Source organism: Limulus polyphemus, unplaced genomic scaffold, assembly GCF_000517525.1.
Source record: "Limulus polyphemus unplaced genomic scaffold, Limulus_polyphemus-2.1.2 Scaffold5959, whole genome shotgun sequence".
NCBI lineage: Eukaryota > Metazoa > Arthropoda > Merostomata > Xiphosura > Limulidae > Limulus > Limulus polyphemus.
This window is the reverse complement of record NW_013671569.1, coordinates 10,253-27,789: the sequence shown is the minus strand read 5'-3', so window position 1 is coordinate 27,789 and position 17,537 is coordinate 10,253. Positions and strand designations below refer to the sequence as shown.

The 17,537-nt window shown below is 32.2% G+C and overlaps 1 protein-coding gene across 1 annotated transcript in view; it reads right to left on the bottom strand.

Moving 5' to 3' along the window:
• LOC106473188 (elongation of very long chain fatty acids protein 4-like) overlaps positions 1 to 17,537 on the bottom strand; it is a gene marked incomplete at its 5' end in the record, with an annotated part of 41,336 nt that overhangs the window by 14,806 nt on the left and 8,993 nt on the right. Inside the window, 3 exons of the mRNA XM_022401676.1 lie at positions 2,114 to 2,241; positions 11,719 to 11,890; positions 15,133 to 15,213. Of these exons, the coding sequence (XP_022257384.1) occupies positions 2,114 to 2,241; positions 11,719 to 11,890; positions 15,133 to 15,213 (381 nt within the window). The remainder of the gene's footprint in view (positions 1 to 2,113; positions 2,242 to 11,718; positions 11,891 to 15,132; positions 15,214 to 17,537) is intronic.

Here is a 17,537-nt window from a genome sequence, read left to right as displayed (position 1 = left end):
AAAAAAAATTTAAATTTTTTTTAATTACAAAACCATTCCCTTTTTTTTTTTTTTTCCCCCCCCCCCAAAATGACTGGTTCAAAACCAAATTTTTTAGAATTCAACTGACAATTGTTAACAATTAAGTTTTAAAGCATATTTGTTAAACTTCTACTGAGGTGTATTCATACAGTTAACAATAACAAAAAAGATTTAAAGAAATTTATTATATATCTGTCTTTAATAAAGAATATTTTGATTTTGTTTCTTCCTAAGTGTATAGTTACTTGTTAAATAAAAGTGAAAATCTTTATGTGATCGATCCGAATAACATTTCTGTCAGATAGAAGTACATTGTAAAAAACTATTAGTATTTGAATTCACTTGAAAATATAAGTCTCAAGAAATTCAATTTATAATCTAAAGTAACCCAATACAATAGTATTTATTTTGAAATATGTTGCTTATGTGAGAAGAAAATGTTGAACAAACCTATGCAACAGTACATACACAGAAGCTGTAACTTTGATTTGCTAAAATATTCAGTTTCATCATAGAAAAAATACAATCTCATACTAATAAACTTCTATAGGAATCACACTTGAAGTAGAACTCCCATTTATTTGTGGTATTTCAACATGATTGATGATGGCCGACATGTTGAAGTGAAGTCATTATCAATGGTTTACAAAAGCTATATAGTGTACAATATAAAAATGAAGTACAATACATTGGTTCAGTTTATCATGAGCATTCAGTACCGTATTCTTGTTTTTCAAGAACACAACTGTGCATGAATTTAAGCTCCATAAACAAATGTGGTAAACTAACAAGCAGGCCTCTGACGACTGCCATCAACATGTGAAATGAGCATAATTATGACACAAATAACTGGCTTTCGTAGTGATAATGTAGTGGCTACAAACATTACATTACCCAAAGAGAAAGATAATTATATATAGTTGTGAATAAAGCTTTAAGGGAATAGATGTCTTTATGACTGAAAATATAATAACAAGTCTTTTAGGTCACAAGTTAACCTACTGTGTGTGTGTATGTATACATAACTTGTACTTCAAGTTATAATTTACTTAATACAGGTGGAGCAAAGCACTCTACCAGAATGCATTAAGTTAAATTTATTTTACAGGAAACTTAAAATATCATATTTAAAACATTCTGAATTACTGCCATTAAAGCAATTTCCCATAATTTTACATGTATTAGAATAAAAACAGTTGCTTGTTCATGGGGATAGTTTATGAATACATCCTGATTCAAAAACTTATATATAAATATGCAAGTACAAAAAAATTAACAAAATCAATTCAAAGTTTTTGTTTATTGAATAATACTATAGCCTAGTTAGCTAGACGCATTGGTTAATAATGAATATTGTCTGTGTTATTTCAAACTCTGTGTATTGCAACAAAACATGTACTATTTCAAAAGATTTACTTCAAAACACAGAGTTAAAATAAACTTGTTCTCTTTGTCACATTAACAGTTACTTTTTGTAAAAGTTTTCAACTACTACAGCAAGCAAAATTAATGACTACACATGAGAATGAATTTTCATTCACAATTAAAAATACAGTCTAGAAGTTATAACATTAAGGCTAGAAGATCCTCCTGCTACAACTAACAATATGATGTGTCAAATTTAATTTAACTTTACAGCTCTGTATAATGAAAAAGATTTTTGCAAGTTTGAAGTTTCATTAAATAAACCTAAATATGACTTAACAAGTCTATGAAGATATCTCTAAGCCTTACAGTGAGAAATACAATTGCTGTTAAACAGTATAGCACCCATAGGATTAGAATTTGTTTAAACTGCTATATAAAAATAATATCTTGTAAGAAGTTTCTGTACAAGCAAAGTTCTGATTATATTTGTAAGTAAGCTCCTTTAAAGCTGGAAATACCAAACTTCCAAGTGATCATTTTTCTTAGTGAGCAAGACACTTAATGTTTACAATCAAAATTACAACAGATAAAATTAATTATTACAGGATCATGCAGTAATGCTCTTTTTTGTTCTTCTATGTGCATGTATTTTAAGTAACCTTTGAATTTTTAAAATACAAAATGTAATGTTAGTGGCTAAGTACATAAAACTATTGTTACTTACAAGTTGGATGATTGTGATATATTTCTTCCAGCACAAGTAGGGTTTTATTGCGGGCCCAAAGGCAGAGAGTGCATAGTAAAGATACATAAGGACATGAACAAAACAGTTTGCCATAGCACCAGGGACAGCTGAAAAATAAAATCCAGCAGTGTCACATTTATTGAAGGGTTCTCTCTACAAAATCTTTAAAGCTTTTAAAAACAGCTCAAAAAAAAAGTGAGGGGTCTAGGAGTCACCAAGTGCCTCAGTGGGGGTTGTTAAGGCAAAAAAAAAGCCCTAGCTTTGAGCATTTTATATTAGCAAACACAAAAAGAAATCACTATTTTTAAATAGTTCCAGACAACTTCCTAATTTCTCCAATATTGTTAGATGTCATATAATGTTGTAAAACAATACTGAGCTTTAGGCTCTACTCCCAGTCAGGTGGGATGCATTCAAGTGACTGCTATGGTAACTCATCAGGGCCAATTATCAACTTTTAGCTAGTTCAACCTAAAAAATGTTTTCAAATCAAACTTAAATGGATTAATTTTTTTCTATTAAGTGTAGTAGCTGCTAGTATTAATGTGTATATTCAAATGATAAAAACTTCTGTCTGCACAAATTAGCAGTATTGATTTATATAAAAAATGGGGGGTGGGGGCAAATTACTAATGTAGCAGTGAGAATTTCAAGTTACTTTCACCACTGCATGAAGTTGAATTTTGAAAAAGAGTACCTGAATTGCATAGTAATTTCTTTTTTATACAAGCAAACAAGCTAAAGGCAAGACAAACATTTTTAAAATCAGTAAGAAATTATGGTTGTGATGATGAGTATCATTCATTAATGACATTAAAAAATTAAAATTAAACAAGTTACCTTGGTATATATATCACACTATAATTTGAAGCAGAGAAAAGCATAATAAAACAATTGTATATTTCATTCATGACTTCCATATGGATTAGTCACATGTGAATCCACAAAAACAAATTAATTCAAAAGATCTAAAAGCTTCATCCACAGATCAATCAAATTAGATTAACATTCAAATTGATGCCAATTACAGAGTTGCAAGGTTGATAATGAAGATAAAAAGATAGCACAAGTGTAGTTCAGTAAAGAAAGTTATCATGAAATACAGTTCACACACTTTATATTTTATGAAAGTGCACTGGATGGGAATGATAGAGAACACTGTTAAGAAAACAAGAATCAGGATATATAAAATTACCTGCTTAAGTTTTACAATGCCTTTATTGGTAAAACCATGGTAGTAACATATTTATGAGATGTACAATTCTTTGTTTTCCTCAATTCTTTAATTATGAGGTTTCACCAATTACTGACAGTTTCATGTATTAATTATTTGAATGCCAAGCATATTAATGCATCTTAAAATTCAGCTAAACTATTTCAGCTTTCCAATATTAAGACATGACTCTAAATTCACAAGTAAACTGTTCTTTGTGTTACAGTACATTACAAGTAGCTTTGACTCTTGTGTTACAGTAAATTATAAATAGCTTTGACTCTTGGTTAATCAACTTGGAAAAATTTTTAAGAAATAAAAAGTAACACAAAATGTTCTACAATCTTCAGAAGCATAATGATTAAGAGAAGTTAAAAGAAATACCATATGGAAAACAAGTGACAGCAACATTAAACCTTAGCAAAAAATCAACCCGCACATAATGAGGAAAATATAAACAAAACATAATCTCACATAAGTAGTAATCTAATAATGTAACCAAGGTTTTATATGTAAAAAGAGGTATTCTGTACTTAAAAGTTAAAAAAGTACAAACAGCTTAAAATCTGATTACAAAAGAATATACTAAAGAATTGTACATTGGATAGTTTTTCCACAACCTATATGCTATTAAACAAATTTATTTTGTGTTAACATCATCTTTATAACATTAACTGTAAGATCTAAAGGAAAGAACACAATGCAACAGCTGTTTACAGTTTTATATATAATAATAATATTTTTATCACTCAGAACTTTATCACTGCTAAATTTATGGTGGCAGTTTGAGATTTGAAAAAAATATATTGCTAATTCCAATACGAAAAAATTAGTGGACAATATTAACTGGAAAGCATCACTATACAATAAATTGATTTGAAAAATCTATATAAAATACTACTTAATGATGCTTTAGCAGATTAGAGGTTATACAGTTTTATAATTATCTATACATCTGTATTTGGCTATAATATCTTATATACAATTAAACAAATTTCCAATAAATTTTGAAAGGTTCTCAAAACACAGTATGCAAAGTAGTATCTGTATGCTATCACAAAAGTATAATTATTAATTATTTACATCATTCCTGTTGTGCCTAACTGTACATACACATACAAAGAGAATAGATTGTTACAGCTCACAACTCACTTTAAATTTGATATTGAGTTACAATCAAATTATTTAAAGAACTGTAACTCCTAAGAGCTTAAAATTTTAGTCATATATGGATAGCCTTTTATTGTAAAAAAATACACACTGTAAGTGTTTCAAAACAAAGAATTTGGTTGAAGTTCTTAACATAACTAGTGCTGCCTTAGAACAGTAAAAATAAATAAAATATGTTTTTCATCTTGCCTAAAACCCCACTAAAAACGTAATTATGAGAAAATAGCACTGGATCAATATAAATCCTAATACTGTACTTGTCCTTCTCCAAATCAAATAACAATGAGAAGTACAGGTATCATTGCTGGTGAAGCCCATTCTTTAAAGAGTTGATTAAAGTCTGCAAACCTGTTTTCGTATGATCTGTATAATAGTGCTTTGTATTTTAGATTGTGTTCATAAAGCTTTAAACCAACATGAAAATTTTCAGCAAAAAAGGGGGGACAGCAACTATAGGTTAGGACACCTTCAACAATATAATGATTTGAAGGTTATCTAGTCTGGATGCCTCTGTCACCAATGTAAATATTTATACTAAAATAACAAAGAATAAGTAGTGACTGACTAATCCTGGAATAAAAACTCCAACAACAAAGAGTATAATGTGCTATTCTTGAAAATACACACACATAAAGAAAACTCATGGTGTAACACTACATTACTTACTCTGTTGATTCTATTTTCAAAGTTTCAAAATATATTACAAAATTTAATACTTGTTCATATTTTACTTTTAGTGAACAAAGTTTTTAAAAACATTTTCAGCATATCTGTGGAATAATAAAATTCCAGGATTATGGATATTTTTTACAAGTATAAGTACACTCTTTAATGTTTTTTTAATGTTTAATATGTTTGCATTTGTTGTTAAGTGCTTAATCAAGATTTTTTTATTTTTCTATTGATAAGAAAAGAAATATATGTATGAATTCTAAATATAAATTTGAAATACCTTAAGATTATTAATTAACAGTAATAATATCACTGAACTGATTAAAACTTGCATTGTTATACAATAAAAATTTCTCCAAAATAAAAGTATGCAATTTCTTGAATATCTATTTACACAAGTTAAAGCTTTTTGAAGCTTGTAAAAAAAACAATAAGCAATCTTTGAATACAACTGATTGAACTCAACATTGCTCTAGATAACCAAGTTCTTGTTTATTTTAGTCACTTTTTTTATATTCACAACTAACTTGGGATGCTTTATAAAGGTGTTTTTCTTACAATTTATTTTACTATAAAAATCACTTTCTTTTTTTACAAAGTTTAAAATTTACTCCTGTTTGCCTAATATTATAAGTACATAGTAACTTAAAACTTATTATCAAACTGCACAAAAAAAATCATAAACTTGAAATCTGAGACTTCATGCAAATTTGTCTCTTAATGTACAATTTCAGAATTAAAAATTTTCAAGCAAAGTTATACAAAGAGTTACCTGCACATAGTTCTCCCTAAGTTTGAACTGTCAGACTAGAAGAAAGGCAACTAGTCAGCAGCACAAACCTCAAACTCTTGCCTTACCGAAGAGAGGGATTTGAATATCGCTCGTATAGTGCACCCACAGCCAAAATTTACAGCACGTTTGTGTGGCAACCAGGTACAAAAACCATGAACCTTCAAGTTCACAGTTCAGGAATGCTAACCACTAGGCCATACCAGTCCATTTAATTATGTGATCGTACCATTAATTCATCTATGCAATAATTAATTATTAACAGTGTTCAATAGTTTTTTATTAACTATTAAGCAAACTGTTCAAGGGCTTATGGATGAATGTAAGAGCTTGATAAAAGTTGATTCAGGAAGTACAGCCATCGTGCAGAAAAGTTTCCTTTTAATACACTGCCAAAGACAATCTCTTCACATTTGTTCATTGTATAAATGTCACAGATAGAGTGTGTCCTGTCACATTTGTAAATTACCAGTAGAAAAATAAGGAAAATAACAACATTACTTTCTGGTACCCCTAATACTAAGAAAAAAAAAGTTTATTTGTTTTTTGTTCCAAAATATTTCACAATCCCAGACAACCATGATATGGGAAACAAGGGATATTTGTCATAACAGAAATACTTGAGTCACTATGCACAACATATATATTGTACCAAACATTAAATAACTGAATAGAAAATAACTCATTTGCTAAGAATTTTACCTGGTTTGGAAAATAATGACAAGTGGCAAAGAAATCCTGAAACTGAAGAAACAGCAAAGTGTTGAAAGTAAAATTGAAGAAAATTATGTTTTTATTTTCAATATGCAAGCCTGTAAGATCTGTTTTAAATCTTCCCAAGACCAGGAGGCCAAAGACATTGCAAAATGATGAAATTGGATGAAATGTAAACAAAAATTCACTCTTAACCCTCTTGCCCCGAGTATCCTTTACTGCACATGACACAGGGTTTTAGTGTCTTACATTCAAAATTTTATTAAGCTATTTTTTGTTTATGTTATACCAATTAGTATAGCATAAAATTTTAGCTAATAATCCATATTTTAATAGTATGTAAGTTTTAAGTTCTTAATTTTATAAGGCAATATCTAAAAAAATCCTGAATTTCCCCTAGTGTGATACATTTTCTCTAGGTATCGTCTCATCTCTATTTCATTCCCCCTCACCCCAGAAACTATGAAATTAAATGGAAATTACTCATTATAAAATCGTCATTGCTCAGACAAACCATAATTTTTATAGTCTTCAATTTTATTTGGTTACAGAGCTATGAAATAGAAAATCAGACCCCTCCTACCACACCCACCTGTCATATCCTCTCTTTCAGGATTTGTTAATAGTTCTCTCTCTTACATTTAATTATATATTACCTATAACCAATAGAAAGTCAAGGTTTTAATCTATCAAATGGTGTATTATATAACATTGTATTCTGAACACAGAAGTCAATTTCACTTTTAATTCAAATTTGATTCCCACGGAGATCACAACGACTAGCTTGGATGCATTTGTAACTGCTCTTGTCGCATAGTTAGAAAACCAGAAGAATTGTGAATAGAGATGTCTTTAGGTTAGTTACGGTTAGATTAGGTAATATAAACAATAATAATAATTAAAAATATTTCACAAGGCATGCATGCAAGCAGCTCGTGGGTAATGTAATTCGATAGCGTAACATGAGCTGCACATTCCCCAAGTGATTTACAACTTATAATAGCATGAATAGTAGTTAGACACAGTTCAAAGAGTAATAAATCAATAAAATGTAATTATAAAGAGATGTATACTGTTATGAGCTTAAAGCTACTTAGAATAAACGAATGCAGTTTCAAGCTACATTTGAAGTCATTCTGGAAAGAAAAGGAGGGTAATTTAGATTTATTTCAATATTTTTTTGGTGGTTAGGAGTTAAATTGGCCAACCTTGTATAGAGTTAGGTTAGAGAAAATAACAGATAAAATATAAATTTCTTCTGAAAACACACACTTGAAACGTATTTAGGAGGTTTTAGAGATTACACAAATGAAATTTGAGATTTTTGAGATGAAAAAAAAAGTATTTTTAATCTTAACATGAAAATTACTTTGCACATGGACTATTCAAAACAAATACTCGATATATTCAAGGACAAATCTTTTTTTTAGTTTATTAAAAATACTTCACAAACAAATATGATTTTTTGTATGTGAAAGGTTATAATGTTTACTGAAAGACTGTTAAATTTTGTGAAGATATACACGCTAAATCAAAAGTTAGTAGTATCAAATCTATAAAGACTCTATATGAGTACAAAATAGGTCACGTGGTTGGTCAAATTGACCAAGCTCATGGGGAGAGAGTTAAAGTGTTTTTGTACACCTTGATAGCCAAGAGAGATCAGCTGTACAAGCCAATTCATTAATGTGGTTGGAGCAAAATTAGTGGATCAAGATTCATCATAAGGTATAAAAGCTTATATTGATTGCCTCTGAAAGGTTCTGTTCATCCTAACAAGACAGAGAAAACATTCTTCTGAATTAATCTGAGTAAAACAGGGTTGGTACCACAGCAGTTATCCTCTCTTGTAGTCCTAGACTTTGGTAGTAGGAAGGCACTATCAGGATATAAGTACAGAGCCTTCCTAGTAAAGTGTACAAGAAGCATCAATGACATACATGTATGATTGTCTCCAGTCTGAAGCAAGCACCAGAAGAAAGTATGTCTTCAGGGGAAAAATGGTAGAGTGAACAAGTTGCAAAGGCACAAGAGCAAATGATTTTAAGACAAGACTAAAGTCTTACTGAGGGCATCGTATAGGCACTGTTAGATGAAGTAAGCAAAAACCTAAATAAAATATCCTGAAAGAATGGTGACAACAGAGGAAGATGACTTTTGTCACATCTAAAGACTGTAGAGATAGTAGCTCTGTAGAGTGCAACAGAAGAAGACAAGCAATGATCATGAAATAAGTACATGAAAAATGAGGCAATCAATTTTTAAGTTGGAGAAAGATATAAAACAAAGTTTTTAAGGCATATGGTACATGGCAACAGAAGAACATCTGCAAGAATGTAGCAGCATCTAAGTGAGAAGAGAAGCCACTTTCTCTAACAAAGGACTGTATAAAAGCCAGTAGTTAAGATGTAGATGACAAATGTTGTTGGGAAATAAAGACATTTAAGGCTGACATAGATGTTTCCAAAGAAGTAATGGAATAGGATCCCCTTGAGATAAATGACACAGTAGTGAAACCATAATTAATCAGACCAGTGTGGAACAATAAGAGGAACTTGAAAAATCAACATATTGATCTTGACTGATACCCAAGGAAAAAGACAAAGAGAAAGGGAGGCATAGAGAAAAAAAAATTTCAAAAGATTGGCTCAAAGCATCTAGCACTAGAGAAACAGGATCTGGAGTTGGGGACCAATAAGGTAGAAGAAGATGGTTAACTACTGTAGAGCTACGGTTTGAAGAATTAGAAGAATGATTAATGATAGTATTTCAACCACACTATATTGACTGCCAATGATGTATTTCGCTTAAAATCTCTGAAGGACTAGATAAAGAATGTTTGTTTAAAAATATAATAACCTAATACTAATGTTTTATGACAAGTATAACTAATTATAATCATGCTTTGCCAGCTTGTAAAAGGCATTTACACCATAACAAGAGTAAAAATGCTTAACACGCAACTTGAATTATCCAAAGTTCCAAAAGATTGATGTGAGAAAGTGATTCCTGAGGATACCAAAGACCCTAAAAAAACAATCTCCTAATACAGTATCCAATCCTTCAATAAAAGCATCTCTGAAAAAGTGAAAACCTGAATTAGGTGGAAGAAATGAGGAACCTATAGTGGTAAATTCTCAACTGAGACAAACTTGAAGGTAATCAAGAGTAGCAGGAGAAAGATAAATTTCTTGACACAACTGGTATGAAGACAGAAACCACTTGGAGGCAAGATCACATTAGAGATGTCTAATATGAGCAGAACTCAATGAAATTGCCTCATATAAAGAATCCATCATTCCCAAAACAGAGAGGAAAGAAGTAGGCACACCCCAAATTCCAATAATTGTAAAGCCAATAGAGATGGTGAAAAATTATTTGAAAAGTAATCATACAAGATCTTAAATACACCAGACATTGAATAGGTATAAGCTAAGACTGATACTGTGAACAACATATCCCAAAGATAAAGCTATCTGGTTGGTTGATTGAATGCAAGTAAATAACTGAGAAAAAAATAAGGCATTTATCCATTCAATGATGAAAATAGTTATTGTGTGTAAAAGGCTAGCTATATCTTACTACCCAAATTGCTGATTCTGTGAAGTATTTCTAGTCAGTAAATTATGCCCTAGTGTAGGACCCCATGCAAGGTTATAATTCTCTGCCTGAATAGATGAAGAGGATGTTTACTTCTCAGTCAACAATGAAGGTAAGGCAGAAGGGCAACATTACTCTCTGGTCATCTTGAAAAGGGACAATGTCCAAAAGTAATGTTAAAATTTTAATAAACTAATGCTGTTATAGATCTCTCAAACAGGAAAGTTGTTTAGGTGAAATACCTGCTAAGACAAAATAATGCAGGAAAAAAGCTTTTCAAAATCAGATGAAATTATGGAGGGGAGTACCCTGAAACACAGCACAACAAGCTAAAGTGTCAAAGAAACAAAAAAGAGACAGCAATAATATAAGTAAAACCTGAAGTTAATGAAGAATGTTAAGCATATTTACTATCTTGACTATAAAAAAAAAAAGAACAAAAACAGGTAACAGTGTGCAAGGCAGAAAACTGACAATCGGTCGTATAAGTAATATGAGAAATACAATATAAGGTCTAATTAGTCTATTGAAGTTTTGTTAGTTTCTAAAAGCATTAGCAACAACATAATTATCAGAAGACATTGGAAGAAATAAGAATTCAATAACTAAATCATCTAACATGATAAACTAGTACCAAAGATTTAACACAGGACATAACAAAAAAAGGAGAGTAGCAGAACCTTTTTTTAGGAGTATAGGACTATCAGAAAATCCTGCTCTGCACACATCAAACTGAAGAGGCCTGAACAAAATCATGAGAAAATAGGAGTTGAAATCCACTAAAAATACCAATGGATAATTTTACATCAACAGTCCAAACACACTGATCAATAAGAGCTAATGATGCCAGCAAAGGATCTACCATCATGCTAAAGGCAGACTATTTGAGTAAGGCCTTCAAGGAAGTTGAAGAAGTTCCAATATTGTTGGACATATTTGCATAACAGTTAACAGCCTGACTTTCAACAATAAAATATGAAGTAATACATAAAGGACATCTTGAATTTTGAGTCATGTTTGTTGAGAGCATGACAGCAAACTTAACAAGGAAAGACTTTTAGTATTTCCAAATTAAGTAAACCTTATTTGAAATAAGTAAGTATAAAGTGTTAGATATATTTAATCAAATGTGATTTACTGAAGTCTATCAAAAGACAGGGGATTAAAATACAAATTTTAAAGAAACTTGTAAAGACATTAAGGGTTCTGAAATACTAAGAACATTTTTTGGTTTTTGTTAAGTAGATAAATATTCCCAGGTCATTATGAGAAACTTTAAAATCACTAAACCACAGGAGTGAACTGAAGCTAAAGGTAGATCAAGCCTTTTAACATGAATTTAAAAAATACCAGTGATAAAACTTTGAGCAACAACAAAAGATAAACTGATAAAACACACTTTAGTCATGTGCACTTCACACAAACCTGATCCTCCTGGTACCCACTTAACTCCAATCCACCAAAGTCCAAACATCGTTGAATGGTGATAAACATGAAGGAATGTCAGCTGTCTGTTCTTTTTACGTAAAATAAAAAATATTGTGTCCAAGAATTCAATACATTTGGAAAAGTAATACCACCAGAGGGCTTTGGCAATCTGGAAGCAAAAAATAAAGAAAATGACATATCAAAAGTATTTAAGTGATTTTATAAAGACAGATAATTTGTACTACTTGGTTTGACATTGTTCTTCAATATACAGAAAATAAAAAAATACATGCAGTGAATATTTAATTTATTAACATTTCACATACTAAATATGATCAACTTATTTACAACAAACTACACTGCTATATTTCATAATTATCTATCAATGTGCATGCTACTAACCTTGAGGCAACTCCCACCTACTTTCATGTGTTTTAACATGAATTGTACTGCTAAATGAGGAAGTTATCATGCAACAAAAGCCTTCCACCAATAGGAGGGTGACACAACCTCCATGTGCAGTAACTTCCCCAATGCACTTGTACTTGTGATAACTTCATTCTTTGACAAGGCAAGACAAAAAATGTGCACCAGAAGTAGGTAGGTCAAGTGATAATGTGTGTGAAGGTGAGTGTCAATAAGAAATTATCAGATTAAGAAAATGTAAATTTTCGACACAATAACTTAGCTTCACACATAGAAAAGCTGGAATCCCACTTTGAATTGGTGAAGGGACCAGTGAAAATTGCACTTAGATGAGCTCCCTTCAGAAAATGCCAAAGGGAAGTCCATGGACACTCAATGGTAAGGAATCCATAGGGGCACACTCATATGAGACTGCATCTCATCTAAACCAGGGTATACTCTTCACCCATAATGTAAGGGGTAAAAGATAAATGAGACCCATGTGTTGCAGAGATAAGTAGAATGAGAACATAACTGTCCGAGCACTTGCATACAAGTGGTTGGCAAGCCCATATGTGTAGTGTGGTTGGGGTGCAGTCACACATACCTTGTGTGCTCACCTCGATTCTATAAGACAGATTCCACTATAGGAGGAGGGCACATTAGTTATGCAATATGGTTTGGGGGGGTGACCCACACTACAGTGACAGTGTCACCACCCAAGCAGATAGGAAGCGGTAAGTGCAAGGGTCTCCTGTGCTCTACACAAAAAAGAAGGGTAGGAGGATTCACATTATGGAGACCCCAGAGAAGTGCCCGGATCTCCACTGGACCTCCAGTAGACAGTGCAATGGGTACCTGCAAATCCTATTTTTACAAGCCAGCAAGTGCAAACCAAAAAAATGAGCAGATCACATCCCTGGTGCTGGCTTTTTCTATGATATTTCATGGAATAGGTACAGTATGGATCAGATAATTGAGTAAATATACATACCATGAGATACCTTAAATGGTCTTTTCAGAACATCTCATCTCAACAGTGGGCACTGGTACAGCCAGGGCAATTATCCTGGCTCCATGCAGAGTTTGGGTAAGTATACCCTGGAAGGAGATAACAGCCACCTGGCAGAATCCTATACAATTAAAAAATGGTTCTGAAAAAGAAAGTATGTATTATTCCAAAAGACATTGGGTGACTGAAGAAGATGATTTGTCTTTGGAAACCAAGAGCTCCATCAACCTCAAACAAAGAGGAGAAGGCTTGGCCCAAATGGATCAAATACTGTAAGGGATTGAGATAGGACTTCTCCAGCTTGACTAGCCATCCCACACAAGCAGCCTCCTTTAGGAGAAAATGTGTATGAATGACAGAGGCTTGTTGGGATGGAGCTGAAGTTTGAGGAAAGATTCCATGGTGAACTGAAGGAGGTTGATGAAACAGTTGAGGTTGGATAGGTCGATGACAAGATGCCAATCTCCAGTCTTTTGGGAACCATGAATAGCTGGTAATAGAACCCCAGAGAAAGGTGATGTACTTGTTTCATAGTGTCCTTATGTAAAATATTTCAAACTGCTTCTGAGAAATGCTGGCATGAAATGGGATCCCATGGAGGAGGGAAGGAAATGGAACAAGTGGATAATGGGTGTGGGTAAAAATGAAGGGAAAGTCATTCTGACAGAATTTGGAGAATGCAGGAATCTATGGTGAATGGATGCTACAGATGAACAAACCTAACCAACTGTGTCCCAACCATTCCAGAACCTAAGGAATGGTCACCAATGCAAGAAGGCACTGGTAGTGAGGAGGAAGCGGGAGCCAAGACATGGGAATTGAAGCAGGAGAGGACTGGAAGAGATGGGAAACTAAGAAGGTAAGGGAGGAATGTTGATGAGCAGCCTCCACCCTAGATTCCAATGTATCAGGAAGATCCCCAAATACAGACTGGTGCAAAAAAGGAGCTAAACAGAGATCTCTTAAATAGGAAGCAGGGAGACACACATGTGATAAGTGGGCATCCCTGCCAAGAAGATCCCAACAACAAAGGAGCATGTATAAAAGGATAAGACTTAGGAAGATAAGTGTGTCAACATGGAAAAGAGAAGGATAGGAGTATCTGCTGAAAACTCCTCTAGGGAATGGTGGAGAGCCTCAGAAAGGAGATGAACAGACAAATATAGCAGAGGACAGTAGTGAGTGTAATCCAAAGACAAGAAAACTGGGCTGATCAGATCCCCACACCTAAATCTAAGACTCCAAGGCCTGAGAATCCTAATTTGGAAAATCTGATCTATGAAAAGCCAAAGCATAGGAGTCAGATAAACACGAAGGATGAGGCATGCTGGCACCTGAACTTAATTGGGTTAAAAACTCATCAGCATGGATTTGAATACTGGGACAGGGGGAAACACGAAATAATCCGATGAAGACGCAGAATGCCAAATCAAGAAGTGAAGAAAATCCTCTTCAGTATAGAGGGAGTCAGCTGTGCTAGGAGGGTGTGTCACACTCTTATTTGTGGAGGGTTGTTGCAAGGTTAGTAGCAGGCTACAGTGAAACTATACCACATGTAAACCCATGGGCAGATTAGAGCATCAGGGTTAGTGGCAAGTGAAAAACTGCACATATAGAGAGCAGCACAAGTTGAAAAAAGTTATTATGTGAGTGGAAGTAAGGTATCGTACCAATACTACACAAATATCCAATGGTTTTCACTGCATATAAAGCTGTGACTTTTATATTACCTCTACAGTTGGTTCCTTTGTTTAATTCTGAATCTTTATTATAAATAGCTTTTTACTTGAATAAAAAATATCATTCAAGAACATCCAACTGCTAAAGACAGTTCTTTGTAATATTAAAATATATAACACCATTTGTTTCAGTTATAAATACAATCTTATAATGCAAATATTGCTTACTTTCAAACAACTATAAAATGTTTACTCAAAGTGAAAGATAACTTTTGAAAATGTTATTTTTAAAAACTGGAAAATATTAACACTAACTCGCACTTCATGAGGATTGGGAGAAGTATCCACAAGCTGACACAACCAACTGTATTTTCGATACAGGGCACAGTATAATAGCTGTAATACACAAAAAAAAGTGTTAAATATACAGAGATAAAAAATAGATGAAAAAAGTAATGTACAGTATATGCCAACTAAGTCTGACTGTGGGAGTTAAGTTTTATAGTGAAAATTTCTAAGTTAATATAAAAATACTCTACTGTCAAAAACTAGTTAAATTCCTTTTACGTGGCAGTCCACTTTGAATACTTCACTAGACATAGCATATACACACTCTTGTAAAACTAATACTGAATAGAATACAATTATTTTACAGAAACAGAGTGGAAATTTCAGAGCCTACATAAGAATTAACACCAATTAGCACAACAGCATTTTTTTAATTAGCTACATGTGTAATTTATTTCACACACCTTAGACATAAAAAAATCAAACACATATTAAATCCTATGCTCCATGACATTTTTTTTTGTACATTACGAGTCAAATAGAAAAAAAAAAAAGATTAAAAACATAATCTATTAAATATTATATCGAGTCCATAAATGTTCTTAACATTACTAGAAATTATTAATATTAACATTAATCATGAACAGAAATTCTACACCTTTATCAGTACTAACACTTGTAAACAATTTTCATTTTGTCCAGTAACTATTCTTGGTGAAAGTAGGCTTGTCAATGAAAGGCAACTTTCTCAAATCACACCCATCGTTTTATCTCTACATTTCACACTGCAAGGGAATCAAAAGAAAATGAGGAAGTAGCTTCTTGAATAACACAGGAACCTTCGATGTTTTATACATGACTAATAGAACAAATTACATTATCATCCTTTCAAGATCAGAAAGTAAATTCATGACCGGATATTTTAGTTCTTACATGGGACTGTCTGTTCCTCCTGTCTAAAAGCTAAATAAATTTGATTCACTTCACAACATATCCCAAAACTAGCCACTAGAGCTGAGCAGTTAACTCAGTTAATGAATTACTTATGAACACTGATTACATCGCTTAATGTCACACAAAATAACTGATTAACTGAAATTGCAATTAAACTGACTGATACGAAAATAACCAACTAGTGTTCTGATTATTACCATTTTCAATTGTATAACTATCCAGTATTACTATTATGATTGTCATTATTATTTTTGATTAATTTATGTTTGTTCTGCTTAATCAACAAATGTCACATTGCATGAAACTAATCAACAAATCAAAGTTAAGTTTTTAATTATTTCTATTTTTGATTATTCCAACTATCTAATTAATCAGAATGTTGACATTATCTTTGTTGTTAATTAAAAAGCTATACATTGGGCTATATGTGCATGCCTACTGTAGGCATCACAATCAAATTATTAATATGGTCTGGTGATTAGGATTTAAGAATTCAAACTACCCTATTCTTTCCCTCTCACAAACAAGGTCTGTCCACAGGTCTGATCTTAGGGTTTTTGGGATGACTAGTCATTGAGCACCAGTTTTTCTGTGGTAATATTTTTTTTTCACTTCCTTGGGTTGGTGTCAAATCCAATACTATTCACACACCAAGTAAAGGAATAACCCATTAGACATCACTAGCTGTGGCACGGTCGGCATCAAATAGAAGTGGATGCATAGATGTTATAACCAGTGATATATTGAAATAAAATTTGAATGAATGAATGGGAAGACATTACTTTTATATTTTTTTTATATATTATGTTTATACATTAAATGTATATTATATATATATATATCTTAAAAAAATAATTGTGAAAATGATGTGGAGCATACAAGCATACATGGTAGCTATGTCACTGGTTAGTAATACATTTTCCTTTTTTTAACAACTCAAACTACCACAAAAGTAGACCAGAATTCCATACTCAGAAGGTTAAAAAAATTAATTGAAAAAGAGAATTGAAACTGTTGAATTTTAGCTGCAAAAAAAAGATTCCAAAGCCACAGAATACAAATAATGAGCAAAATGACATTCATCAACTTACAAGGAAGAGAGACAACAGCTTCAATAAAGCTCATCAATATCAAAAAAGAATATTGAAAGTAGCTGAGCAGAAGAGATCTGCTGCAAAAACACCAGGCAATAAAGGTAAGGAAGATAAAGCAGAAGTGCAGAATAAGAAGGCCTTCCACACAACCTCAGCTACTTCTAATATTTGCTACATCTAAATAACACAATAACAGTAAATAAAAATGAAACATGTTAGAATTTAAAATATAATTATTTTGCCAATTGTCAAAATAAAAGGCTTTTACTTATACTTCTTAATATACACCTGGAAAAAAGTTAAGCACCCCCGTGTTTTTTTCAAGTGATTCAGATTCGACGTTCTTGTGACTGATTATAAATTACCATTCAATCTAAACGTGTT